Source organism: Vicia villosa, linkage group LG1, assembly GCF_029867415.1.
Source record: "Vicia villosa cultivar HV-30 ecotype Madison, WI linkage group LG1, Vvil1.0, whole genome shotgun sequence".
Taxonomy (NCBI): domain Eukaryota; kingdom Viridiplantae; phylum Streptophyta; class Magnoliopsida; order Fabales; family Fabaceae; genus Vicia; species Vicia villosa.
The window spans coordinates 245,768,337-245,794,951 of NC_081180.1; the positions used below are offsets into that span (position 1 = coordinate 245,768,337).

General features: G+C 34.6%; 4 protein-coding genes across 4 annotated transcripts; all 4 read left to right on the plus strand.

Moving 5' to 3' along the window:
• Window positions 1–4,173: 4,173 nt before the first annotated feature.
• LOC131625005 (RING-H2 finger protein ATL52-like) lies at window positions 4,174–5,753 on the plus strand. The gene has a single exon (XM_058895920.1). The coding sequence runs from the start codon at window positions 4,325–4,327 to the stop codon at window positions 5,549–5,551; it is 1,227 nt and encodes a 408-aa protein (XP_058751903.1). The 5' UTR covers window positions 4,174–4,324; the 3' UTR covers window positions 5,552–5,753.
• A 7,113-nt stretch (window positions 5,754–12,866) lies between these two features.
• Window positions 12,867–14,393, plus strand: LOC131625011 (E3 ubiquitin-protein ligase RING1-like). Its single transcript, XM_058895933.1, has one exon. It carries the CDS (start codon window positions 12,968–12,970, stop codon window positions 14,198–14,200), a length of 1,233 nt encoding a protein of 410 aa, XP_058751916.1. The 5' UTR covers window positions 12,867–12,967; the 3' UTR covers window positions 14,201–14,393.
• A 2,184-nt stretch (window positions 14,394–16,577) lies between these two features.
• Window positions 16,578–20,934, plus strand: LOC131645074 (uncharacterized). The gene is made up of 8 exons (XM_058915730.1): window positions 16,578–16,845; window positions 16,967–17,090; window positions 17,344–17,557; window positions 18,890–19,056; window positions 19,196–19,320; window positions 19,982–20,042; window positions 20,420–20,468; window positions 20,653–20,934. Exons 2-8 carry the CDS (start codon window positions 16,974–16,976, stop codon window positions 20,730–20,732), a joined length of 813 nt encoding a protein of 270 aa, XP_058771713.1. The 5' UTR covers window positions 16,578–16,845; window positions 16,967–16,973; the 3' UTR covers window positions 20,733–20,934.
• Window positions 20,935–22,688: 1,754 nt separating this feature from the next.
• Window positions 22,689–26,297, plus strand: LOC131645075 (root phototropism protein 3-like). The gene is made up of 4 exons (XM_058915731.1): window positions 22,689–23,012; window positions 23,158–23,227; window positions 23,458–24,795; window positions 24,909–26,297. The coding sequence occupies exons 1-4, from the start codon at window positions 22,900–22,902 to the stop codon at window positions 25,464–25,466; spliced, it is 2,079 nt and encodes a 692-aa protein (XP_058771714.1). The 5' UTR covers window positions 22,689–22,899; the 3' UTR covers window positions 25,467–26,297.
• The last annotated feature ends 318 nt before the right edge of the window (window positions 26,298–26,615 follow it).

Here is a 26,615-nt window from a genome sequence, read left to right on the forward strand (position 1 = left end):
ATTTGGAACTTCAGGCGGGTGATCATGTGTTTTGAGAGTCACGTCGGTGACCGGTGTGAGGCGAGCATTGAATTCTAAGAAGCTCACTCCTTGTTTTATTGGTCCGTATCAGATTTCAAATAAGGTTGGAAATGTGGCGTATAGGGTGGCGTTACCACCGAATCTTTCAAATTTGCATGACGTGTTTCATGTGTCACAACTCCGGAAGTATATTTCTGATCCTTCTCATGTGATTCATATGGATGATGAGCAAGTATGGGATAACCTCACGGTGGAGACTATGCAGGTACGAATTGAGGATCGTGAAACGAAGACGCTTAGAGGCTAAGAGATTGCTTTGGTAAAGGTAGTTTGGTCGAAAACTATCGGAGAGAGTATGACGTGGGAGTTGGAAAGCAAGATACGAGAGTCGTATATTGAGTTGTTTGATTGAGGTAAATTTTCTAGGAAGAAAATATTCTAAGTAGGAGAAAGTTGTGTAGCAACCTGCCCTAAAAATTAAGCTTTTAGAGTCGCCACCTATTCTGAAGGGCGAATAGGAAACCCTACGCAGTATAGAGATCAGGGTAAGATACTATATTCAGGTCGAGGGAAGGTGTTAGGCACCCTCAACCCTTTCCTAAAGGCTAACATTCAAAGATAAAGGTTTATGGCTAAGGAATTGAATAGGGGAAAAATTGAGATTTTAGGGAGGGGGACTCGCCTTGTTGCCAAGTGCCTACGTATCTCCTTATGGAGAATCAGAGTCAACGTAGTTCGGGCACAGGATTGTACGCCTTAGAATTGAATTGAATGTGGTTTGAAGTTGTTTTGAAATTGTTTTGAAATGCGAATGTTCGAAGGTATTTTGAATTACCTTATCGTAGTTGTGAACATTGCAATGTTTGAAGGGATGAAAATCCGTAGTATTGTGGTTTAGTGTGTTTTAAGATTTGGGCGTACAACCCTGGTTTTAATTTGTTACCATTAGCTGCAATAATCAATAGATTTGATTACCATGGCTAACGGATTAAAGGGAGGATTGCTAACCACTATAATCGATAGATTCGATTATCACGAATAGCAAATGTGCGTATTTTAATTATCATTACCCCTCATAATCGATAGATTCGATTACAAATAATAACGAATTTGGATGAAGGGAAAATGCTAATCATCGTAACCAATAGATTTGGTTAAAACCATTTAGCAAAATAAGTTTATTTTAATTTATAGGATTTGATTAATTAAATTAATCGATTATTAATCATTGCGACCAATAGATTTAGTCGGAACGAGTAACAAATTAAATCCTAAAACTCCGGCCAAGTGGCCAATGGGATTGGGCGAACCCTAATACATGATAACCTTTATAGGGTTTTTGTGATTTATAATTAAGATTAATTAGAACAGCGAATAATCGACTTAATCGAATAATCGGGAAAAATCCTAATGTTAATTAGATCCTAATCATTCTAATCTTAATTCTAATTTTATTACTTAAATGTAAACATAATTAATTAAATCTGAAAATAATTAAGATTAACCATGTAATTACAAATAATATAAAAACAATTAAATAAAACCTGGGAAAGATCCAGCGTGGCAGCTCTGTGAATCTATAGCATGCTCCTCCTTTTCAGATGTGTTGGATCTGAGCTGAGGGAAATCCTATGGCCCAGATTAGAGGTATATCGTATGTCTCCTGTTGATGCTATGCACTGGATCAAGAAAGATGTTTATTCATAAAAATACATGTTGGAACCTGGGGATCGAACCGGCTCCTACATGATTCCATATCTCCCTCTTTGCCATACAAGCTGCGCTACTTAGTCATACACTTAACACATAACAATTAATAAATATTAACATGTGCAATGAGTGGTTGAGTCAAACACAAACCCAGACGTGGGCCCCGGTGTCGTTGACTGGCCATTAGCATTAGAGAGAGAATCTGGAAAAACGTTCAACCAATCAGGACGTGTCTCCTAGCCACGCGTGCGTTGACCCAGTCATCCCTTTCACCGGCGACGGCGCCGGTCATCTTCTCCGGCAAGGAGGACATCGGGAACCTGCAAAAACGAACGAAACAAAGACGAAACCAACCCAGATCCCCTAAAGCATACGCTGCGAATCCAATGGTGTTAGTTTCGAGACCTGAAACGGCTGGTAATATGGGAACCGAACCACCACGAGCTTGATGCCCTAGCAATGGCATCTCCTGTTTTATGCGTTACAATCCTCATGCGATGGCCCTAATCTGCTCTATAGGATCTCAGAAACACGTTAGTGATGTTAGTCTTGATTGAAACAATCTGTAAGTAGGAAAACGATGATGATCATAGTTTTGGAAAGCATGAACATATGTACAGTTATGTGAGGAGCATGGGGGCTCTGCAAGTGATTCTCCTTACCTTTACTTACCTCGTGGGAACAATAGAATGGATGGCTCGAGTTTTTAATGGCTGCAACAAGGACCGCGAGAGAACCATGCTTTTTGTGAACTTTATGACTTGGAAACCCTAGCCTCCATGCCCTCTTTTCGTCCCCCCTCTCTTGCAGCCTCCTCTTAGTATATATATGAGTCAAATTAGGGTTGGAAGCTTTAAAAAAAATCCATCATCCATTAACATGAAAATTGAAAAAGATATTTTTTATCAAATCTTTCTAAGTTTAAACCCCATGCTATTTTATGCATATTTTCCACATTTGGATGCCCTTGGATTGATCTTGAAATTGATTATGGTTTGTAAAAATCAAATATATTATCTTTTAATATTTAATCATGATTTAATTTGATTTATTTTAAATTTAAATGAATAAATTTAAAGATAAATTAAATAAACCATAAAATAAATAAGAATTGATAAATGGGCCTCCCATGACCTTGTATTCATGTGAGAAGTTCAATCTTATAGGCCCAAAAACTCAAAGTTCAAAATCCAACAATTAGGGTTTCATTTATTTCTCCAAAAATCGACCAACTTGTACCAAGCATATATCTCTCAATTTTTTAGATATGAAAGTGTTTTGGTACATATGTGACACATTGAGATCCATTTGAGGCCTTGGAGATCCAAATTATTTTGCTGAAGAACAAACCCTAATTTATGATAATGCAGAGTGACTTGAGAAAACCCTTGAACCTTGGATTATTGAAAATGAAAAGAGGAGGGCAAATTTTGGGGTATGACAGCTGCCCCTGTTCAATCTTCTTGAACCTGAAGAGGTAGAAGATGATTGGACACTGAAATGCCCTGAAATTTGCTTGCGTATGGAAAGAATTATGTGGGAGATGGGCTTATAGATGCCATCTATTTGCCTGGAAGGGTACTTGTCTAAAGCATATGCTTTTCGGACCCGGATCATTCGATTGTATCTGAGGAGAGAGGAAGTAATGTCTTACATAAGACTACCTAAAGAGGTTCCTGAATAGGGTATATCGAAGGTTGATGCGAAGAAGCTTAGGCTTTGAACAATGCTTAGGAAGAATGTCTTGGAGAAGACTAACTGAGAAGTTCTTTAAAATATTGAAAATTTATATAGATGTGTCTCTAAAATTTTCTACAACCCATAATAGTGCCAATGGCATACATGCAGTCCCTCAAAACATCCAAAATAAATCATTGTTCAATAGAAACACCTATTACATATCTTAATCCTCAATTTATACAAATGTATATAGAAAATAATTAAAATTAGAAAAATAAACAATTTACAAATTGTGAGTTGAGTTTGGTGTTGAGTGAACTCTTTTAACGACTTGATGTTGATGGAAGAAATTTTGTAGTTGGTTGAATGATTTTGTGAGAATGTGAATTGAGAGAGTTTGAAAAAAATTGAAAGATTTGAAGAGTGTTTTATAGAAGTGAAAAAGAAGAAAAAATTCTGGCACATTTTTAAATAAACAGTATCTGAGAATGCATCTTCAAAATATACTCGAAGATATATTTTCCGTTATTTTTTATATAGTCTTAAAGTCCGATTCAAATAGAATTTTATAACATATTGGAATTCCAGCTTGTCTAGTAATAATTCATATGATGCCTTAAGTATTTCCCTTTCCTAATATGAATTGAATTTGAAAGTGAAGTCCAACTAACCAACTGTCCACATAAAAATCAATCAATTCAAATATCTTTAAAAGTCAAAGACAGAGTATTCCCCTTAATTATCTTTAGAGGATTATTATACTCCATTCATATTTGTATAAAATTTAATTTAATACAAACATTCCAATAATAGTACTCATACAATGGAAGCTGAAAAGTCAAAATTGTAAACCTCAATTTTTCATCATCATCATCAATTTCAACTTAGATGAAAATCTGAGTTGAACTATAACATGGAACATCATCACAGAAAACTGATCCCAGAGTTATGTGAGTTGATATGCCATGGAGTAAACTCTGTATCCAAATGTTCATTGAACAATGATTGTGCTAATTGCTTCAAAAACTGTCTCAAAACCAAACCTCTATACCCTAATTACTATTACCCTCCACCACCACCACAAGATCAACAACAAGAATTTCCTTTCTATTCCTCATCAAATCAAAACCAGCACAAAATCATCAATTACTTCATCATCACTCTTTCTCTTCTTGCTTTTATTTTCTTCCTTGTTTGTATTCGTGCATGTTATGTCAATTGTAGGTCAAGAAGAACAAGAACAACGTTAAGGACAGTGGCAAGGACAAGAACACCAGCACCAGCATCATCATCATTATCATCAAGGATTCAGCAAACTCAGGTGATGAATTTTGATGATGAACAATATGATGATTCTATTGTGGATCATCCGATTTGGTATATTCGAACTCAAGGTCTTCAACAATCGGTTATAAATGCAATTAGTGTTTGTAAGTATAAGAAAGGCGAAGGTTTGATTGAAGGAACGGATTGTTCTGTTTGTTTGAGTGAGTTTGAAGAAGATGAGAGTCTTAGGCTTTTACCTAAATGTCATCATGCTTTTCATTTACCTTGTATTGATACTTGGCTTAGATCACATACTAATTGTCCTATGTGTAGAGCTCCGATTGTTAGTACTAATCCTGCAATTGCAAGGGTTGAGTCTTTGGAATCTATTGTTGTTGATTCTCGTGCACAAATTGAGGTTTCTGATGAAAATAGTGGTGAAACTGAATCCAATTTAGGGTTTGGAAATAGGGTTTTTGATTCTGAGTTGACGAATAGAGTAGAAGGGGAAGTCGGGCAATTGGAGGTATGTGAAAATGGAAGACCAGTTGTCGATATGGCTAGTGTTGTTCGGCCTAGGAGATCGGTTTCTATGGATGATTCTTTTGTTGCAGGTATCGATAATGTTCTTGCAAGTGTTGTATCAAAAGAACCTAATGGTAATGAAGATAGTGTTTCGAAGTTTAATGGAAATGAGAATTTGGCAACTACATCGAAAGGTAGTACTAGTAGTAGTTTTTCTTTTAGGTCAGCAAGATATTTGCAGGGTGTTCCTAGTCCAATGAAGAGATCAAGTTCATACAATGGGAAGTTTCTTCTGTCTTGGTATAGCCGCAATCAGAAAAAGCCGAATGCGATTCTGAGAAACTTTTGATTTTATTGTTATTGTTATTAGCTTTTATGCTAACTTCAAAACTGAAGTACTACTATATACATGTAACTCAGTAACTCTCAACAAGCTGAGAGGCTGAGACTTTTAAAGTTCTATGTATGCATTGAAAAAACTATGTGCTGCATCAAGTGTATAATAGCCAAACAAGAAAGTTACAAATAAATATTGTTCAATTTTTTGCTCATATTGTTCCATATATGATGAAGATTTATTGTATTTGTGCAAATGTATTTGTTGTAAAGTTGTTTTTTCACAAGAATAGTATGTAACTCGTGCAAATGTCATCTTGCTTATCTTCTTTGCTTGGATCACAACATGTTAACTTGTCAAGACGACTACGAGCTGTCAAAACTTTCATCGGCTGCCCTTCTGGCAAAGAGTTTGCAACACTCTGGGGCTTTGAAATTAAGGAGATTGAAAAGTGTGTCAATCAGAAGAATCAGTTTGCATCTGCTTCTCCGTGTTTCAACTTTCAACGGACAAACATCGCATTCAAACTACGGTTGGTTCATGATGAGTGTCCATATCTAAAATTATGCATACCAAATTGAATAAAATACAGAACTGCTTCAGAAAACACACAATTCAGAATCTAGATTCTGAAGCTGCATTATGGAGTTTGTCATATGTTCAATCCGAACACTCATGAGATGTCTGTATGAATTATACAAAACGAAATAAACCAGCACAAATGGAGTGACGTGAGTGGAACATAAACGTTATAAAATACAATGAAAAGGTCTAAAGTTACATTACCTTTACATTCATGATTTAATTGCCATTTAAAATACAAATTTATATTATTGAAAAGAATTTAGTAGGAATGGAAGAAAGTGAGAAAAAAAGTGGTGAGCATAAATTATTATTTTAAAATATAATATACATTATATTTGTTCTAAAGTTTAAAAAAAAAACATTTTTGTCAATTTCAAACAGATTTAGTATAAAAGAAAATCTCAATTTGAAATGAATTTAAAAGTGAAATCCGACTAATCAACAATAAACAGAAAAATTAACTAAATCATTTGTCTTAAAAGTCTAAGACAAAATAACGTGACAAACATGATAAATTTTTTCTTATTTTATTACTCCTTCCATCACATAAAAGCAATATATTTAAATTAAGCGCAATTTTTTAAAGAAAAAAATTAAATGAATTGATTTTAATGATAAAATTATATTAAATATATTTATTAATAGTAATTAGTAGAATAGTTAAATAAAATAAAAATTAATAAATAAAAATATAATAGTAAAATATTGAAAAGAAAATCCAAAGAATTTGTATAATTGTTGCTTTTCAATAGTCACGTTAATAACAACAACTTTTTTGTCGCTTTCACACCGACGTCGGTCTGGCCACCGGATGATGGTGCATTTAAGCCTCCGAGACTGTCGTTCTAGGATATTCTCACCAATGACCAAGGATCAACTACCGTGAAGGAGAGAGTGAACCTGATTGAAAAGGAATTTATGAAAGTCTCTCTTGAAGGAGGAAATCAATTGTTGTTAAAGGTCACGATGGATGAGAAGATTTTTCAAGAACTGTGCAATCCTTGGAAAGAGGCGCTAGTCATACAAATCCTTGGGAAGAATGTGGGCTATCATTTGTTGAAGGATAGTTTGAACAAGATGTGGAAACTTACAAGAGGTTTTGAGATCATGGACGTTGACAATGATTTCTTTATGGTGAAGTGTGAATTGCTCGCAAATAGGAAGAAAATTGTGTCAGAAGGGTCGTGGATGTTGTTTGACCATTATTTGGAAGTGGCCTAATGGACTCCAGACTTTGAATCTCCTCTCGCCAAGGTGGAGAAGACTCTGATTTGGATTTGATTTCCAAGGCTTAAGGTAGATACTAATACCTTGAATATAGAGAGTTGAAGGTTTGCAATAATTTACGTGGAGATTGACCTGACCTTGCTGGTTGTCAGAAAGGTTAATGTTAATGGCCCGTGGTACATCATGCAGTATTAAACTCTTCAAAATATTTTCTCTAGTTGTGGCTGTTATGGACACCACACCCATGGTTGCAAGAATAAACTTGATAATTTGACGCAATCGACTGTTCCTACGGAGGCCCGACCAATAGGTCCGCCAGAAAACGACGTTGTCCATGAACAAAGACTAACATAACTGTATCATGACGTGGGGGATGATAACACAAAAACTGTAGCAAAAGAATTTAAAGAAACAAACGCAACTCATGGTGATTGGCTTGTCACCTCCATCAGCTAAACTAATTATGTTAGGTTTCAAAGAAGTCACTGTGCCTTGGAGAATTTCTTCCCCTAGATTATTTCTCGAACATAACTCAAAAGTCTTTTAAGCTTTTTAAACTGAGAGAGAATTTTATTGTTTACTTATTTCTTGCTTAGATTTCTCCATAAGATAATTATTTTCCCATAAGAGTGTTTTGGACAATCCCTTTTTAGTCTCCTTAGACCTTAGACTAGTATTCGACTCTAGGTGTCTGACACCATTTTGATCCATAAAAACTTAAAAGCTCACACTAAAGTTAGCAAGAAAATAAATTGACCAAGAAGTTAATGAATAACTTACTAGAGAATCAGTCAGAGTTTTTTGATTTTTCAATTTATATTAACTGTACTTCTTAATCTCATACAACGAAGTTTGAGAGGAAGTTATTTGTAGAACTAACAAAGCACAATTAGAAATTTTTTAAAATATTACCCAATACACAAGGGTTCCACTGGGCGTGCCAATTTGTTTACCTTTGATTTTGATAAACAAGTGCTAGTCTTTCAAAATATCTCTGGTTACTTGTAGGATCGAATAGATTGATCTTAGGACATATGTGTATAGGGGTAATATGTTTATTTAGGTTTTCTGGAAGCTAAATGTAAAGACATTCTTAAAGATAAAGAAACATAATTGTAAAGATTTTGATTTTAAAGGTAAATGGCGAAGGAAGATAAATTGAACAGAAATGTGAAGGTTTTCCACAGAAAATTAAAGGAAATCTAAATGGCTTTAAATATAAATAAACTGCTTTCAAACCGTAAACGAGAAAAGGTGTTTCAAACGTACATTTCTTTTAGAGACTCGTTTCTCAATACGCTAGATACTTTAAGTATTTTGAGTATAGTACAATGTTGAACACACGGAAAATCTATCTACTAAGAATCTTATATTTACTGATTCGACTACAACGGTCTTCTACTCTGAAGATGACACGTTTATATCTGCATGCGCTTCGTCTCTTGCAAACCTTCACACGTCTTTCTCAAGGAACAGATAAGGCCAAAAAAATTCCGCCATTGGCCAATTTCAAAATCTTCCACGTCGAACTCTAAGCCCGGTTGACTTAAAATATTTTTAAGTCCCAGATAGAGCAATCGGCCTATCAGTATGACTAGCTTCAAACATCTTTGTCGAATATGTCTTCAACCTCTATCGAAGTTAATATTCCTTCATGAGATCAATCCTTTGTTTCTTCAGAATCTTCTTTTCAATGAGCTTCGAATTTGCATGTAACAGCCCTGAGCTCGCCTGGCGAAATTAACAACAAAGAGATAAAATGGTTCTTGTTTTCACCATAACTCGAGAACCGTAACTACGATTTACGCCAGATCAGAAGCGTTGGAAAGCTTATTCAATGATCTATATTACAATGACAAAATATCATTGCTTGAATACCTAAAAAATGAGATAAAAACAATCAAACTCAACGATATTTGCATAATAATGCAATGTATACACTATAACATAAACTATACCAAATATAAACTAATGTTGAAGTTTATTGATGAAAAGCAAACAAATTTAGTCGATGAGTGCTAATTATTCATACTCAAACTCACAACAATTTTGCACTCATAAGATACAAAATTATTGTTCTTAGAGAAATTTGTAGGAATCAAAAGTCAATTCGCACAGACACCGCCACTGTTTTGCTTGAAAACCATAAATGATCAGTGGAGTAAGTTTTCGATACAGCGAAAAAGGGATTGACTTGCAAGATTAGCACTTCAATGCCCCCACTCACTGAGAGAGTAATGTGAGAGTGAGAATGTATTCAAGAAAACTGAAATGACACATTTTCTTTTTCATATAGTATATTAATCCCTACACGTGTGAGAAGGTGATTGTGTATATAACTGTTGATTTTAATTAAACATTTGTCAACGTGTCTGGAGAAAGGAATTATCTGTCCCGGATAGAATGAAGAATCACCAAATCAACGCGCTCTTTCACTTAATATCACTCTTAAATCTTTCTCTACGTGCCTTGTGAACGGACTAGAACAATCGAATAAAAATGAAAAGTAAAAAAGTGAGCATTTATTATATTTGTTGTAAATTCAATTTTCCTTTTGTTGTGAATTGCACATTTTTAAAAGATTTAATAATGAAATGAAAATCTCAATTTGAATTGAATTTGAAGATTTTTTTACTGTACTGCCACAAAAATGAAACAAATATACCATAATGCCACAAAGTGAAAATAAATGACCAATATGCCACACTTTTAGTTCAGGTCCGGCCACCCCTTGGACGGACGGATGAAGAAATTTTTTGCGTAGTTTGGGTCCGGCCAGGGGTGGGCCGGACGCTAACTGGACCATTTTTTTTTTTTTTTGTTTTAATTGATTTAAATGATTATTAAAAGCTATAATTGATTTTTTATTTTAATTAAAGATTAAAAATCAATAAAATTAAATAAAAAACATTAAAATATAAATTAAAAAATTTATTTGCCAATATTTATAAAAAACATTAAAATATAATAAATAACATTAAATATGAATAAAAAAATATTATAATATAATTAAAATTAATTTATAATAAAAGGTTCAAAAAAACATTAAAATATATTTAAAAAAAATACATTTGCCAATATTTATTTTAATTGAATTTAAAAATTTATTAATCATGAAAATGGTTTATTTATTAAAAATAATGATTAAAATATAATAAAATTATGAGTAAGTCACGGGTTGGACGAACATGTGTTGGTTCGGCCAATAGATGGACGAACATTTGTGGGTTCGCCCAATAGATGGACGAACATGTGTGGGTTCGGCCAATAGATGGACGAGGGCATATATTTTATTATTATTTTTTTGCCTATAAATAAGACTGTACAACCACATTTCCAATCACATCAGTTACAATTGAAGGTATAGTGTTACTATTGGAGATGTCTTCTGAACCCCTTCCAACGTTTCCACCTATGAAGAGAGATGCAACATTATTTTTTTCAGCAACAAAGCCTCCGTTGAAGATCAAACTATGGAACACTCAAACTTTCGAGCATCTACAGAGGCACTTGATCGGATGGTTAGACGGAAACATTCTTGAGGGTGAAAAGATAAGGAAAATTGAAAGGCAGGTCACAGAGAAAGACAAAAATGGAGTAGTAACTCGTTCTTGGAGAGCCGTGAAAAATGACGCTGGTGTCCTTATGATGATGCTAGGACCACACGATATTGTGTTGATGGTTGTAATCTCTTAGAATATGTTTTATTTGTTTCCTGTGATGTCGTTTTAAGTGTTTCATGTGTGGTTGTTTTATTTGTGGCGGTCTTTATTTCGATGTCATTGAATGTTGTATTAGTAATGTGAAATGTTGTTTTAGTTATGTTCAATGTGAAATGTTGTTTTAGTTATTGATGGTTGCAAACTCAATTTAAAAAACATTATATTACATTCATAAAGCTAGTTTTAGTAAACATTAAATAAAGCTAGTTGAAGTAAACATTAAGGAGGCCTATTGGACGGGCCTGATACATTTGGACATTTACTTCGGATATGGCCTACTTCACGGCATATCCCACACATTCTCTTTTCCTTTTCCACGTCGTCCATTTCGGTTCGAATCCGAGTACTGTTAGGGCGGCCTCTTTTTTTCCTACGCATAGTTTCGTCATGACAAAGAGTAGGCCCTCTATATTGAGGCCAATTGTCTTGATGTGGGAGGATCTGGAAGCTTTGTTGGTAGACTTTAAAAACATGTTGTATCTTGAACACGTCGGGTATGTGAATGGTGTAGTCTTGGCGTATACTTTCACATGCTGCAATCACATGTGAGCAAGGCAAATGGAACGCTTGAAATTTTCCACAATCACATGTTCGCTTTCGCAGATCAACACCGTAAGTACCAGTTGGACGACCATCGTTGCGGTTCATTCTTTCGGCCACCATAAAATAGAACCTCTCCCGGTCAAACTGGTAAACATTATGACTGCTTGCTTTGTTGACTTCTTCAGTCATCCCCTTGATACACTTGTCTGTAAAAGTTTGGCCTGATGTCAACCTCTTTGTCCATTCATGTCCGCGTTGACCAAATAATGCTCCCATCCGAAAATATGTGGCCGAAAACAAAGACGCTATTGGAAGATTTCTGGTAGCCTTTAGCACAGAGTTCATTGCTTCTGCAAGGTTAGTCGTCATGTGTCCCCATCGTTGCCCTCTATCAAACGCCCTTGCCCACTTCTCCCTGGGGATATTTTCAATCCACTCTATAGCATCTCTATTTGTCTGACGAATTTCGGTTCTATAGTAATTGTACGTTGACTCCGTCAATGCATATCCTGTTACAAATAATAAACATGTCAAGAAACCGACAAAGTGAATTTGAAAAATTTACTTCATAAAGATCAACCAGACTATTACCCATGTTGACGAGTTTTTTACGTAGTTCTTTGTCTCTAATCGCACGCATAAAATTTTGCGCGATATGCCTTATGCAATAGACATGTGATGACGGAGGATTTTGCCATCCATTTGCAGGATCATCATAGGCACTTTTAATCGATGGATGTCTGTCTGATATTAGGCATAGATTGGGTTGGGGTGTCACATGGATTCTTAATGTTATTTATTATATTTTAATGTTTTTTATAAATATTGGCAAATAAATTTTTTAATTTATATTTTAATGTTTTTTATTTAATTTTATTGTTTTTTAATCTTTAATTAAAATAAAAAATCAATTATAGCTTTTAATAATCATTTAAATCAATTAAAACAAAAAAAAAATTAAAAAAAAATGGTCCAGTTAGCGTCCGGCCCACCCCTGGCCGGACCCAAACTACGCAAAAAATTTCTTCATCCGTCCGTCCAAGGGGTGGCCGGATCTGAACTACAAGTGTGGCATATTGGTAATTTATTTTCACTTTGTGGCATTATGGTATATTTGTTTCATTTTTGTGGCAGTACAGTAAAAAAATCGAATTTGAAAGCAAAATCCAACTAACCAACAATCCACAGAAAAATCAATCAAATCAGATGTCTTAAAAGTCAAAGACAAAATAACTTGACAAAATAACATTCGTATAAGATTCAATTTAACTACTTCAATGGAAGCTTAGAAGTAAAAGCTGTAAACCTCACTTTATCATCATCATCTTCTTCTGAATAGAAGAATTATAATATGGGATTACATCACAGAAAATTGATCTCAGAAATATGCGACTCGATTTGTCACATAAACGAAGCTTTACCTAATTGTTCATCTAACAAAGATTGCACTGTTTGCTTCAATATCTGTTTAACCAATCTCCAAAACCCTAATTACTATTCTCCACCACCACCACCACCACCACCACCTCAACAAGAATTTCCTTTCTACAATTCAAATCAAAACCAACACAAAATCACCAATTACTTCATTCTCACTCTTTCTCTTCTTGCTTTTATTTTCTTACTTGTTTCTATCCGTGCAATTTATGTCAATTTTAGGTCAAGAAGAAGAACAAGGTTAAGAGCAGTGGCAAGGACAAGAACACCTCCGCCACAATCAGCAACTCGAGAAATCGGGATGAATTTTGATGATGAACAACATGATGATGATTCTATTGTGGATCATCCAATTTGGTATATTCGAACTCAAGGTCTTCAACAATCGGTTATAAATGCAATTAATGTTTGTAAGTATAAGAAAGGCGAAGGTTTGATTGAAGGAACGGATTGTTCTGTTTGTTTGAGTGAGTTTGAAGAAGAAGAGAGTCTTAGGCTTTTACCTAAGTGTCATCATGCTTTTCATTTACCTTGTATTGATACTTGGCTTAGTTCGCATACTAATTGTCCTATGTGTAGAGCTCCAATTGTTAGTACTAACCCTACAATTGCAAGGGTTGAGTCTTTGGAATCTATTGTTGTTGATTCTGGTACACAAATTGAGGTTTCTGATGAAAATAGTGGTGAAACTGAATCCAATTTAGGGTTTGAAAATAGGGTTTTTGATTCTGAATTAAGGAATGGGGCTGTAGAAGAGGAAGATGAAGGAGGGCAGTTGGAGGTATGTGAAAATGGAAGGCCAGTTGTCGATGCAGTTAGCGGTAGTATTAGCATTCGGCCTAGGAGATCGGTTTCTATGGATGATTCATTTGTTGCAGGTATCAATAATGTTCTTGCAACTGTTGAATCAAAAGAATGTAATGGTAATGAAGATTGTGTTTCAAAGGTTAACGAAAGTGCGAATTTGGCTGGAAGTGCGAATTTGGAAGCTACATCGAAAGGTAGTAGTAGCTTTTCTTGTAGGTCAGCAAGATATTTGCAGGGTGTTCCTAGTCCAATGAAGAGATCAAGTTCATACAATGGGAAATTTCTTCTGTCTTGGTATAGCCGCAATCAGAAAAAGCCAAATGCTATTCTGAGAAGCTAATAATTTTTATTGTGTTACTGTTATTAGCTTTTATGTTTTAACTTCACAACTGAAGTTTATACTTGTAAGTCAGTAACTCTCAACAAGCTGAGAGGCTGAGATTTTCGAAGTTTTATGTATGCATTAAAAAAACTATGTGATGCATCAAGTGTATATGATAATTTACAAATAAATTGTGCTCAGTTTTTGTTCATATTGCTCCATATATGATGTAGATTTATTTATGACATGAAATTGTGGTGTTCTAGTGTCTATATTTAGCTTCTGTGATCAACTAATGATCAAATTATTTTCAACAAGTTTCTCAATCTAAGTTCATTTTTTTCTTTGTATTGAAGAAGGGGTGATAGTACAGTCATACTTTGATGCAGTAAAACAAAACCTTGCCAAACATTTGGATCTTACCCAATTAGGTTTACACACGGATGTAAATCATTGAAATGTATATGGCATCCTATAATTCCACATTTCCTCCCATGAAACTCATGCTCTATTCCATTAGACCAAATCAAAACTGAAAATGAGAACACTTTAAAGATTGCAAAAAAATCACTTTAGAGGATTTGAATTGATTTATACTTGTCTTTTTTCTTACCATCATGGTTTTTTTCAAATTGATAAGTCTCCATTCTCCACATCTTGCTATGATTTGGGTGTTTAAACTCATAATTCTTTGTTGTAAACCATGGTTAAAGTCGGTGATTGTTCCATGGTCTTGCATAGAGACGTGCCTCCTTTAATCTAGGATGAAAATGAATGGATTTTGGGCATGGTATTATAGTTCTGGCTCAAGCCAATTGAAAAAACAATACTTGTAACCTTTATAGGCTTCAATGCATTACCCGTCAATATCCTTTGACTAATATAGGCTTCAATGCATTACCCGTCAATATCCTTTGACCTTAGCCAATTAACCTTAGACGTAAAGATTGTGAGAGACTATAATTTTTCTTGTAATTTGTGGATATCCTTTGACCTTATCCTTTAACCTTAGAGGTTAGACATTTATTTTCTCAAGTTTCCTCATCAATATCTTAAGCGTGAGGGTGGGGGAAGATTGACTCTTCCTTGAGAGGTGGAGAAAATGGTTTTCGTTATTACTTAGACACCTCATAAACAATCTATGATAAGTGAGGTAGATCATGGATATCTTATCGAGAGGCTCGCCATACATTTCGGGCGACCACCTCACTTACCTTTATGAGATCATGGGTCATCTATTAAGTTTTCTAAGCGAAGCTTGCGTCGAGTCTCTCAAGCAAGGTTTGGGGCGAGTTCCTCAAGCGCCACTTAGGGAATCGTGTGTTGTATTTAATGTCTTTGATGACGAGTCTGTCTTAGGAAGCCAAGTGCATTGAGGACCCTTGGTTCCGTCACATCTGTTAGAAAAGAATATGTGTTGAGATTACTCGTTAAAGTGCGTTTGGGGGAGGCCTTCATGACCTAGGTGACATAAGTTCTTTGTCTTATAAAGGGAGGATCTCAACTCATTTTCAACCAACATTTTTTCAGAGTTTTTATTCTATTTGGATAAGTTGCGTTAAAACCTTCTTCAATCTTAACTGGGATGCCTGGGAGTTACGAGAGTACCTTCAATTCTAGTATTGATATTGACTCTCTTTCTTCCCGTTCTTTCTTAGAAAATTTGGAGTTGTACGTGGCGACCAACTCATTCAAGCATCAAGGAATGGAGACTTTAAGACTTGTTATACCTTAGAAGAGAAGGTGGTTTCCTTCTGGAAACACCTAAATTTCTTTGGAACAGGAAACTATGGGGAGGTTATCTTAGAGCCCTGCTCTCAAAAGGAGCGATCGAGTTAACATGATTGTCGTGCTCTGAAGAGGAGAGAGCTAACATGGTTGCCTTAGGAGATTTGCCTCACGCCTTCATCTACGCGCCCTTTCCAATTGTCCACGGCCTTAGAATACTTATACCGTTTACCCATTTTGAATATAAGATTCTTGTGATTATTAGTGTCGCTCACTTCCAAATAACACACAATAGTTAGATCTTTACAAGAGCCTTTAAATTTTTTTATTTACTCTTTGTCTCTATCTTAATCGCACTCTCTTTATTATTATTATTATTATTATTATTATTATTATTATTATTATTATTATTATTATTATTTTTTAATGAAGAGAGAAAATGATATTAAGAGAAAAATAAAGAGTAAAGAGAAGGAAGGAGAGAAAATGGTAATGAGATTATCTAAATTAAATTAATAATAAAATGTTACTGTAACTCAATTTAAAAATATTTTTAATATCATTGTAATGAATTTTGTAAAAAAAAAAAACCTTATAATAATGTACTAACCAAAATGCATTAGAAATAAAAGTATATAGGACTACTTCAACAAAAAGCTAAAATTTAATTTTATTGCAGTTAAAAGGTTTAGTTTTGATTTGGTACATCTTAACGGTGGGTTTATGTAAGAACGCGAGCAACGTTGTCCCACAGGCAGCCACACAACACAGCCACCTCCCTCAGTCGCAGATCACGTCTCCTCTCCTCTCGTCCGCCGCGCCGCCTTCCTCCTCACCTCATCCACCGTTCTTCACCAAAGAACGAGGAATTTGGCAGCGCACCTTTTCTGCTTCCCCAAGTGATTCTCACGTACACTACACAGATCACTCCCAAAGTAACTCCAATTCCTTTTCTTTGCTTTCAATTTCATTTTCATTATTCATTCAATCATCGTTCTCTCTTACTTTCAATTAATCAAAAACCTTTCATTGCGATTGTTATTGTGATTGAATCAGAATCAGAATGTTTCGAACATGGACCAAAGCAATTATTCCACTCTCAAAACTTCGAGCTCCAATGCATCAAACCTACGCTAGGGTTGCAGCTGCACCAATCATTGAAGACAAAGTTGAACCTATTGTATGCAATTTCAATTTTAATCTCCCTTTTATTACTCGAATCTAACTAATCCCACACAAAAACCCTATGAAGCAACGAAGACACGACACTGACACGCCGACACCGGTAATAATTTGAAAAAAATGAATAAATGAAACGCAATCACAAGTATGGGTGCAACCGACACTGACACGGATACACATTTTTCCAGAGGTGACAGGTGCTACATAGCGAAAATAAAAAATTGAATAATTTTTTGGGGTACTTTTTGCAGTTTAACCTAGACAAAATGTTTTGGTCTAAACCATGTTCTCTGGCGCTGCCGCGTGACTCGCCTCTAAGAGTTGATGAACCTGATTACCAGGGGTTTAAGCGTTTCATGCTCAAACTCATGCTGTTTTATAGTAAGCAGAGCAAATCGATTCGAGGGGCTAATGTTGTTTACAAAAGAATTGTTTCTCAAGTTGAGAAACCGCTTATTTACGAAGGTCTGTTTTCTTCCTGCCATTACAATTTAGAAACACTTGTACATTGGCTCTTTTTGCATAGACAACTTATCATGTAAGTGATTATGTAAAAGTTGTTTCTATAACAAAAGATAAAATAAAATGGAATTCTGTTTTTGTACAAGATATAAACTGTTTTTATGAGCTACTATTATTTGTTACTTAGACCTCTTATTAGCATTGTTATATTATTAGGGTGTAGTTATGTATTGAGGCAATAGTTATGTTACTAGACGGTTATTGAATGAGTAGGGAATTGGAAGGAAAATACAGTAGGGAACCAGTTCTAGAAATCGAGTGCCCTACCGGTTAATAAAATTTTGTATCAAACATGGAAATTAGTTATTGACGATGAAACATGTTTACAACAGAAACATACCTACGCAAACACTGTAGAGGTTGCAGTCATCTTTCTCTTACAGTACAGATATCAGAGATATGTATGTCTGTGCATCTTGGTATTTTAGTCTAAGAGTTGCGGCTATTTTCTCTAATATACCACTTGTTTACCCTTACGGGATGTTTTAGGTAACCATCCTCCCCAGTAACAGAATTTGATTTGGTAGACGATAAATAAAATTTTGTAAATATGTGCATACAACATTAAATATTAACTTCTCCACATGTACTGTGGGACAGAAATGTTCCTTTCAGTTTCCTCTATTCTTTAGCTCATATTTATTTTTTTCTTTCCCTGTTTTATATTGGTAGCCTTATATTATAGAGAAAATATTTTCAGATTAAAGAAATTTTAAATAATAACGACTAAAATATTTTCCTAGTAGGTAGGATCGACTATATGGATGATATGAATTTCCTATCATTAATCATGTTCAAAGGTAGACCGTTTAAATCCAAATCTATCTTAATGGTTTGGATAATAATTTTCCTCGGACTCTCCCATAAACAATTGCCCTATCGGGTTTTCTTTAGTGTGGTCTACCCTCCTTAACAAAGCTACCGACCGCAATTTCGTTTTTACAATAGGAGTTTACTTGACGTTTTCTCTAATGATTTCATTCCTAAGGATCAAAGAAATCTTAATTAAACAAAACTATATTTCATCTTTTTGATACTTTTTTTTTCTCACTTTTAAAGTTCTAACCATTTAAGTAAAGACAACTGGAAAAAGCTTCATATAGGCAATCTCATCATGTCTCTGGTGGCTAGACATACCACTTTCTAAAGTTATATGTTTGCAAATCAATCAAAGTCAATCAATTTCGGTGTAGAAGGAGTCTGATGTGGATTAGCACTTGTCATACTAGTGCTATAGTTTGTAACATTCTATAAACATTTTTCGCCTGTTTGCAGTGTTTAACTTGGAGAAAACATTCAAAACAACATTCTCTTTGCTTGTACTTCACATGTGGTTTTACTTGCGCCGTATTAAGCAAGAGGGAAGTGAGGGTGTTGAATTTGGGCAGTACCTTTATGAAATCTACAATCACGATGTGGAGGTTAGAGTGTCCAAAGCAGGGGTCAGTTGTCTTCTACAAATAGATATAGATATAATATTTTTACCATAAATTCTTTTTCACAATTTTTTCCAAAATAGTTGGAGTAGATGTAGTAAGTGGCCTCTCTTGTTGAATTATGGTAGTTTAATTTGAAATGCAGGTTAACCTACTACTGATTAAGTGGATGAAGGAGCTTGAGAAGATTTTTTATGGGAATATTGTTGCTTATGATGCTGCTATACTGCCAGAAGCTAAACCCGGTGATTTCGCCAGTATTATATGGAGGTAGGTTTTGATATGAAGGTATCCTCTTCACTGCTCTTTTTGCACCCGTTGGAAGTAGGAAACTGCCGATCAACTATTTGTCTGTATACCACCGTTTTGAATAGTGATAGAGTGAAGAAGCAGTCCCATTGCATACTTCATATGAACTTTTCTACTTTATTCAAAGTTATTAAAGTAATGGGTTTTAGATAAAAAGGATGAGAGAAGTACTAAGAGCTTGAATATTATTGATAATAACTTGATAGTAGCTTATACATAAGACTAAGCCCCAACCCTTATAAATAGTGATACATGACTCCTAGTCATAATTAAATAGAAAAATCAGGACACAAATCATAGTAATAATTCAGTAATATAAAATAAATTCCTAAGAGATAGTCTTGGATACTTTAAGATTATAAACTGCTCTTGAAAAATAAATTAGTATACTCATATAATATCTTTGCAAGGTTATTAGTATAACTGTATAAGATATTTTCTTATATTCCAAAAAAAGTGTTGAGAGTCCTGCATTAGATGAGATATGATTTGCATTTTGCAACCTGCAAGTATGTTTATAAGTTGGAGGCATCCCTCACCTCACAAACTGGTTTTGTAGAGGTTAAGTTAAGCACAACTCAACTTCTAAGAAAAAATATATCCTTATGTGTTTTTTTTCCAGGAATATATTCTCAGACGATGGTTCTTCAACACCAGACAAAGCTGCATTGCAATCAGTGCAGGTATGCCTTCTAAGTGATGTTAAAAAATTCATTATTTTTGTGGAACAGATATATATTGTGTACGACGTCTCTAATGTAATCTTTTGGAAATGCGACATTTCCTCAAAAATCTATCTAAACCGAGATGTTGAACCGAGAGACCAATTCAAGTCATACAATTTATTAGCCATTAAGCATTCATCAGTCGTGTTACTTCATTCAATTGACAGTTGAGACTCTCGGTTTAACATTTTGGCTTCGCTTGAAGTATTATCGCTTTTATAATTGATATCTTTTGATATACTCACATAATATAATGGCTTTCACAATGCTTATTATTTTTCTCAATTATATTGAGTATAACAACATTGATACTGAAAATCAAGTTTTTATTATAGGCATTGGCCAGGTATGCTCAAAGGGAAGTAAGTTGCATGACTTTAACAGGTAAATAATAGCTGTTTCTGCATATAACATATTATGTATCTTGAAGTGGGCGAAAATCAACTGTTGCCCACTTCTCGCCCACTTCAAGATCAATAATATTAACAACTCTGCAGATCTTATGAATATATACTTTTCCCCTCTTTCCACTTTGCATTTACTAAATCATGGAACTTGAAATGTGCAGATAAAGAAGCGCTATTATCCGGGAATTTCATGTTTACATCTTTGAAGCATGAGATCAAAAGCAAAAATGGGCACCAATGATAAAGTATTGGTTTCTAATTTACAATTAAGTAAATGTAAAATACATGCTGTTATTTTTTTAAACATTTTTTCTCTCTAAATAATCACGATATAAGACTGTGTTGTTCTCCATAAAGCTTTATTATTTAGTTAGTTCTTGCTCACATAAAGGAGAAAAGAAAAGGGCAGAAATGGTTGAGAAATATTTTGGAGGATTATGTCTATATCTTATAATATACTTAAGATTTTAATTATATTTTTTTAAAGAAAACTATAATATATACTTAGAAATATTTTAATGTTTTTTTAAAAAATAAGTCATTCCTTATTTTCAAAATTGTCCTCCCAAACAGACCTTTGGAGGATTTTTTATGTAATTTCTTAATATAGAATACACACAAATTATGACAATTTTAATAATAATTGAAATCAATTTAAAAAGCATACATGTTATGATTTTATTTAGAATTAGCAAATTGACATGTTTGTACGGTTAAAGTCTCCAAAAAAACAAAGGAGTATATGGACATTATTAAGAACGTGGGCTTAAAACTAGAGTCTGTTTAAAAAAAAAAGGGTGGGACATGCACACGACTTCGAGCTGCACCTTATAAGCGGACGGATATTATTAAGGATGTGAGCCTAAAATTGTAGTCTATTTTTTAAAAACAAGGGTGGGACAGGCGCACGAGCTTGAGCTGCATCTTATAAGCATACATACATTATTAAGGATGAGATGAGGACTTAAAACTATAGTCTGTTCCAGAAAAACAAAGGTGGAATAGGCGCACGAGATTGAGTTGCACCTTATAAGCGGATAGACATTATTAAGGATGTGAGCCTAAAATTGTAGTCCCAGAAAAACAAGGGTGGGACATACGCATGAGCTTGAACTGCAAGTTATAAGCGGACGGACATTATTATGTGGACCTAAATTTACAGAAAAACAAGGGTGGAACATGCGCACGAGCTTCATCTGCGTCTCTACGTCTAAAAATGTACATCCACCATGGAGGGGAGAAGAGTAAAGAATGTGGGTCTAAACTCTGAACTAATGCAGGCAATACAAGGCGGGGGTCCCCTTTGGCTCCATGTATATATTTTGGTGGTAGTTCAAATTCATTTAGTGCATGGGCATGGCAAAACAAAAAATGAATCCGTTTGAGGGGGGGCCGTAATAAGAGACAAATTGGTACGACTTTGCATGTGTTGAATTCACACTTTATAAACTAGTAACCCACAAATCATTCCATACACATACACTTCCTTTTTTACCAAAACCTTAAATCACGTTCTAGACTAATCATTCCTTATCATTACAATTACAAATCAATTATGTTAATGAGTAGTACTTAATTTGTAAAATTTATTAAACTCTACAATACTCGTGAATCCCTGACATGAGTCGGTATTTCTTAAATATTATTTTTTGCAGAAACTTCTTTATCACTCGAGCACTTTATTTAATATATGTGAAAATTTGTATAATATAATTCTCAAATAAATTATAGCATTTATTTATTACAACATTTATAAATTATTATATAATATAATTCTTAAATAAACTAGTGTTTTTTATTTATTACAACATATAATCTGAACGGTTGTAAAAACACCAAGTGTCAAATTTTGGTGCAAGTAGCACTACAAAACATAGAGCCACACAAGTCACATTCATTTTTCTCTCCCATCCCATCATCCACCGCCAATCTGTTTACTATAAATAATTAATTAAAATAAATTTTATAATAAAAAATAAACTAAAAAAAAATTTATAATTAGAAAATGAGGTAGTATTAGTTTCCAACAAAGATACTTTATACATTATCCATCAACTAAATCTTCACATGAATTTATTAATCATAAAAGGAATGTCTTTAACATAACAAAAATGAAAAGAATAAAAAAGTAAGGTGAAAAGGAAAAGACATGTAAATTGTGACATAAAGACACTAAGAAACAGCCACTGTCCTTATATGCATACATTTCCATCATCTAATCCATATCATAAAATCCATTCACTATTATTCCCATTCATCACAGCCTGTAACACCAACAATTTTTTGTTCTTCAAAGAAACCAACAATTCTTAAGATAACTTAAAATATTTTTGGTTTTGATTCAAAGTTACTTTCCTTTTACAACAGTTCATACATTCTGTGAATCTGGTTTTTTTTTTCCATTCAGCATGTGGGAATCTGAGAGTGATTCAGCTGCAAGACACAAATATGGAGATGGAATTCTCACTTCAAACAAACTTAGTGTTAAGACTCAAGGATTTCTTCAAAGAGGTCACTCTTGGTATGTTAATTATATACAGCGGCGCAGTTTGTTGTCTGTTTGTCTGCTATTTCTGTATAATCCGCTATTTCTGTATAATCTTGATTAGTAATGGTTTATTGCATTTTGAAAATGTTACTAAAAATCTAAATTTTTTTTAATGCAGGTATGTTGCAACTGATATTCCAAGTGATTTTCTTGTTCAAATTGGAGAAGCTAATTTCCACTTACACAAGGTATCTTTCAATTCATTCGATCTATGATTTTTTTCGTGATTTTTAGGGTTAAATATGTTTTTAGTCTATACAAAATTCAGCGATCTTTCGAGTTTAGTCCTTGTTAAAAAGTCGTAATTGTATAAGGACTAAAAACATATTTAACCGTAATTTTTATACTGCTGAGATGGTAGGTTTTAGAATTTGTGGTACTATATGTTGAGTGTGATTTGTGGTTTTTGTTGTGAAAGTATCCTCTAATATCTCGAAGTGGGAAGATGAGTAGAATCATATACGAATCGCGCGAACCGGATGTGAATAAGGTAGTTATGAATGATATTCCGGGTGGATTTGAGGCATTTGAACTTGCAGCTAAGTTTTGTTATGGAATTGCTGTTGATTTAACGGCGGGAAATATCTCGGGACTAAGATGTTCGGCTGAGTATTTAGAAATGACAGAAGATTTAGAAGAAGGGAATCTTATATTCAAAACCGAAGCGTTTCTTAGCTATGTCGTTTTATCGTCGTGGAGAGATTCTATAGTCGTTTTGAAAAGCTGCGAAAAGCTTTCACCGTGGTCGGAGAATCTTCAAATCGTTCGAAGATGCAGCGAGTCGATTGCTTGGAAAGCTTGTGCTAATCCAAAAGGGATAAGGTGGTCTTACACTGGAAGAACATCGTCGAAAATTTCAAGTCCGAGATGGAATAGCAATAGTAATAATAATGATATGATGAAAGATGCGACGAGTCCGAGTAAGAATCAACTAGTTCCTCCTGATTGGTGGTTTGAAGATGTTTCGATTCTTAGGATTGATCATTTTGTTAGAGTCATTACTGCTATTAAGGTTAAGGGAATGCGATTTGAGTTAATCGGTGCTGCGATAATGCATTATGCAACTAAATGGTTACAAGGGTTGGTTAGTGAAACAACAATCACATTCGACGAAACGAGCAATTACGGTATCGATAATAGTCATAGTAGTAGTAGTAGCGGTAGCGGTAGTAACTGGATTAAAGGCGGCGGCGGTGGTGGGCTTCATATGATTGTATCGGGCGGAACAAGAGACGAAACTTCAACTCTTCAAGCTAAAGAACAAAGAATGATCATTGAGAGTCTCATAAGCATTATTCCTCCTCAGAAAGATACGGTTTCGTGCACTTTTCTTCTTAGGCTTCTGAGAATGGCAATCATGTTAAAAGTTGCACCTGCGTTGGCTACCGAGTTAGAGAAAAGAGTTGGAATGCAATTCGAGCAAGCTACACTTTCTGATCTCTTGATTCCTTGTTATAATAAAGGAGAAACAATGATGTATGATGTCGATCTTGTTTTGAGGCTACTCGAGCATTTTCTTGTGCAAGAACAAACCGAAAGTTCTAGTCCAACAAGACACTCGATTTCCGAGAAACACTTAGGAAGTAACCTTAATGCAAAAGCAAGAGTAGCAAGACTTGTTGATAGCTATCTTACCGAAGTTTCAAGAGATCGAAACCTTTCATTGACGAAATTTCAAGTACTTGCTGAAGCTTTACCTGAATCGGCTAGAACCTGCGATGATGGTCTTTATAGAGCTATTGATTCCTATCTTAAGGTAATTATTTTCTGTTTCTAGAACTTGTGATGATGGTATCTTAGTTTAAATTTTATTCTATGATTTCGATTTCTACGGTTTTTGGATTTCTTAACGGTGAAGTAAACTAACAGGCACATCCGACATTATCTGAGCACGAAAGGAAACGACTCTGTCGCGTAATGGATTGTCAGAAACTCTCAATTGACGCATGCATGCACGCGGCACAAAACGAAAGGCTTCCGTTAAGAGTAGTTGTGCAAGTCCTATTCGCGGAACAGGTAAAGATAAGCACTGCACTATCCAATCCTTCTTTGAAAGATGTTGAAACCTTTACTCAACCAATGGTTACGAACCGAAAAACACTACTCGAGGCGACTCCGCAGTCATTCCAAGAAGGATGGACAGCTGCTAAAAAAGATGTCAACACACTAAAATTTGAGCTGGAGAGCGTGAAAGCGAAGTATTTGGAGCTTCAAAGCGATATGGAAAATTTGCAGAAACAATTTGATAAGATATTAAAGCAGAAGCAAAGTTCAGCTTGGAGTAGTGGTTGGAAGAAATTGAGCAAACTAACAAAGATGACAAGTGTGCAGAATCATGATCACGATATTTCGCCTCGGAGTAATAATCTAGCTTCTGCAGAACAGAACAGAAAGAGTACTAGAAGATGGAGAAATTCAATATCTTGATTCCTATATGATGAGAGAAAATTTTCAATCGATATGCGATATTGTAATTTGAAGACAAGTCAATCACAAAATGATTTTGTTTAAGTTATATGTAAAAATCTTTTGATTCTATGCTCTTTGTATTCATTTCCAAGGAACATATTCAATCAGAAAAAAGAGAGAATTATGTATCAGAATATTTATAGATGATAGTGTTATATTATGAGAATGAAATTAAGTAGCAAAACAAAGTTCATAAGTAGGGAAGAGAGAAGAAAGAAACAAGGTTTGTACTCCAAGATAAAATCATGTCATCATGCATAAATAAATATACGTTTAATAGAATGATAGAAACTTTGAATTTTTTTTATTTAATATGTATTTGTTTCCGTTCGAAAACGGAAACTAGGAATGTTGGTGGTGGTATTCGATGTGGTGCTGTAGGCTATTCCAATGCGATTGTGCGGGGATGGACATGCAAATTAGTACTCCAATGTCCAAATTTTTGAGTGAATGGAAAAGGGGCGAGTGAATTATAAATAGAATCATACCTTTTTACTGCTCACGCGGTGGTTTATATACAATGAGCATGTCATACCCCAAAATTTGCCCAACATATTTATTCATATTTCAGTCCATCTGACTTTCAAATGCTCAAAGACACACAAGAAGAAAGCATGCAGTCTCTCTCCTAAACAACAGCCTCTAAATTAGGGTTTCTGATTTAATCAAGGAATTTGAACTTCTGATACCTCAAGTGGATTCCATGATCTCTCATATGATTCAAAGTACCCTCATGCCAAGCTTTAAGCCCTGATTCAAAAGATTGCTCATTCAATGACCCAAATAATCAACAATCGACTGGTTGACCTAAAAGTCAAACTATGGTCAAATCACAATCAAAGTTCCTGATTTTTGTCAACATTCTCATTTTGAAGTTTCATTCATCATTTGATCAAGATTTGATCATGATTCATCAAGAAAAGGTCAACAATCCACAAAAGTACAAAGTTGCTAAATTAGGGTTTCTAGGTAAAAGTCAACCGAACTTTGACCAGTCATAATTCTCTCATACTTTCTCAGAAATTCCTCAACCAAAGCTCATTCTCAAGAAAATTTGATTCTCTACAACTTTGATGTTGGGCCCAAGGTCAAGAAATGCTTCCGCTT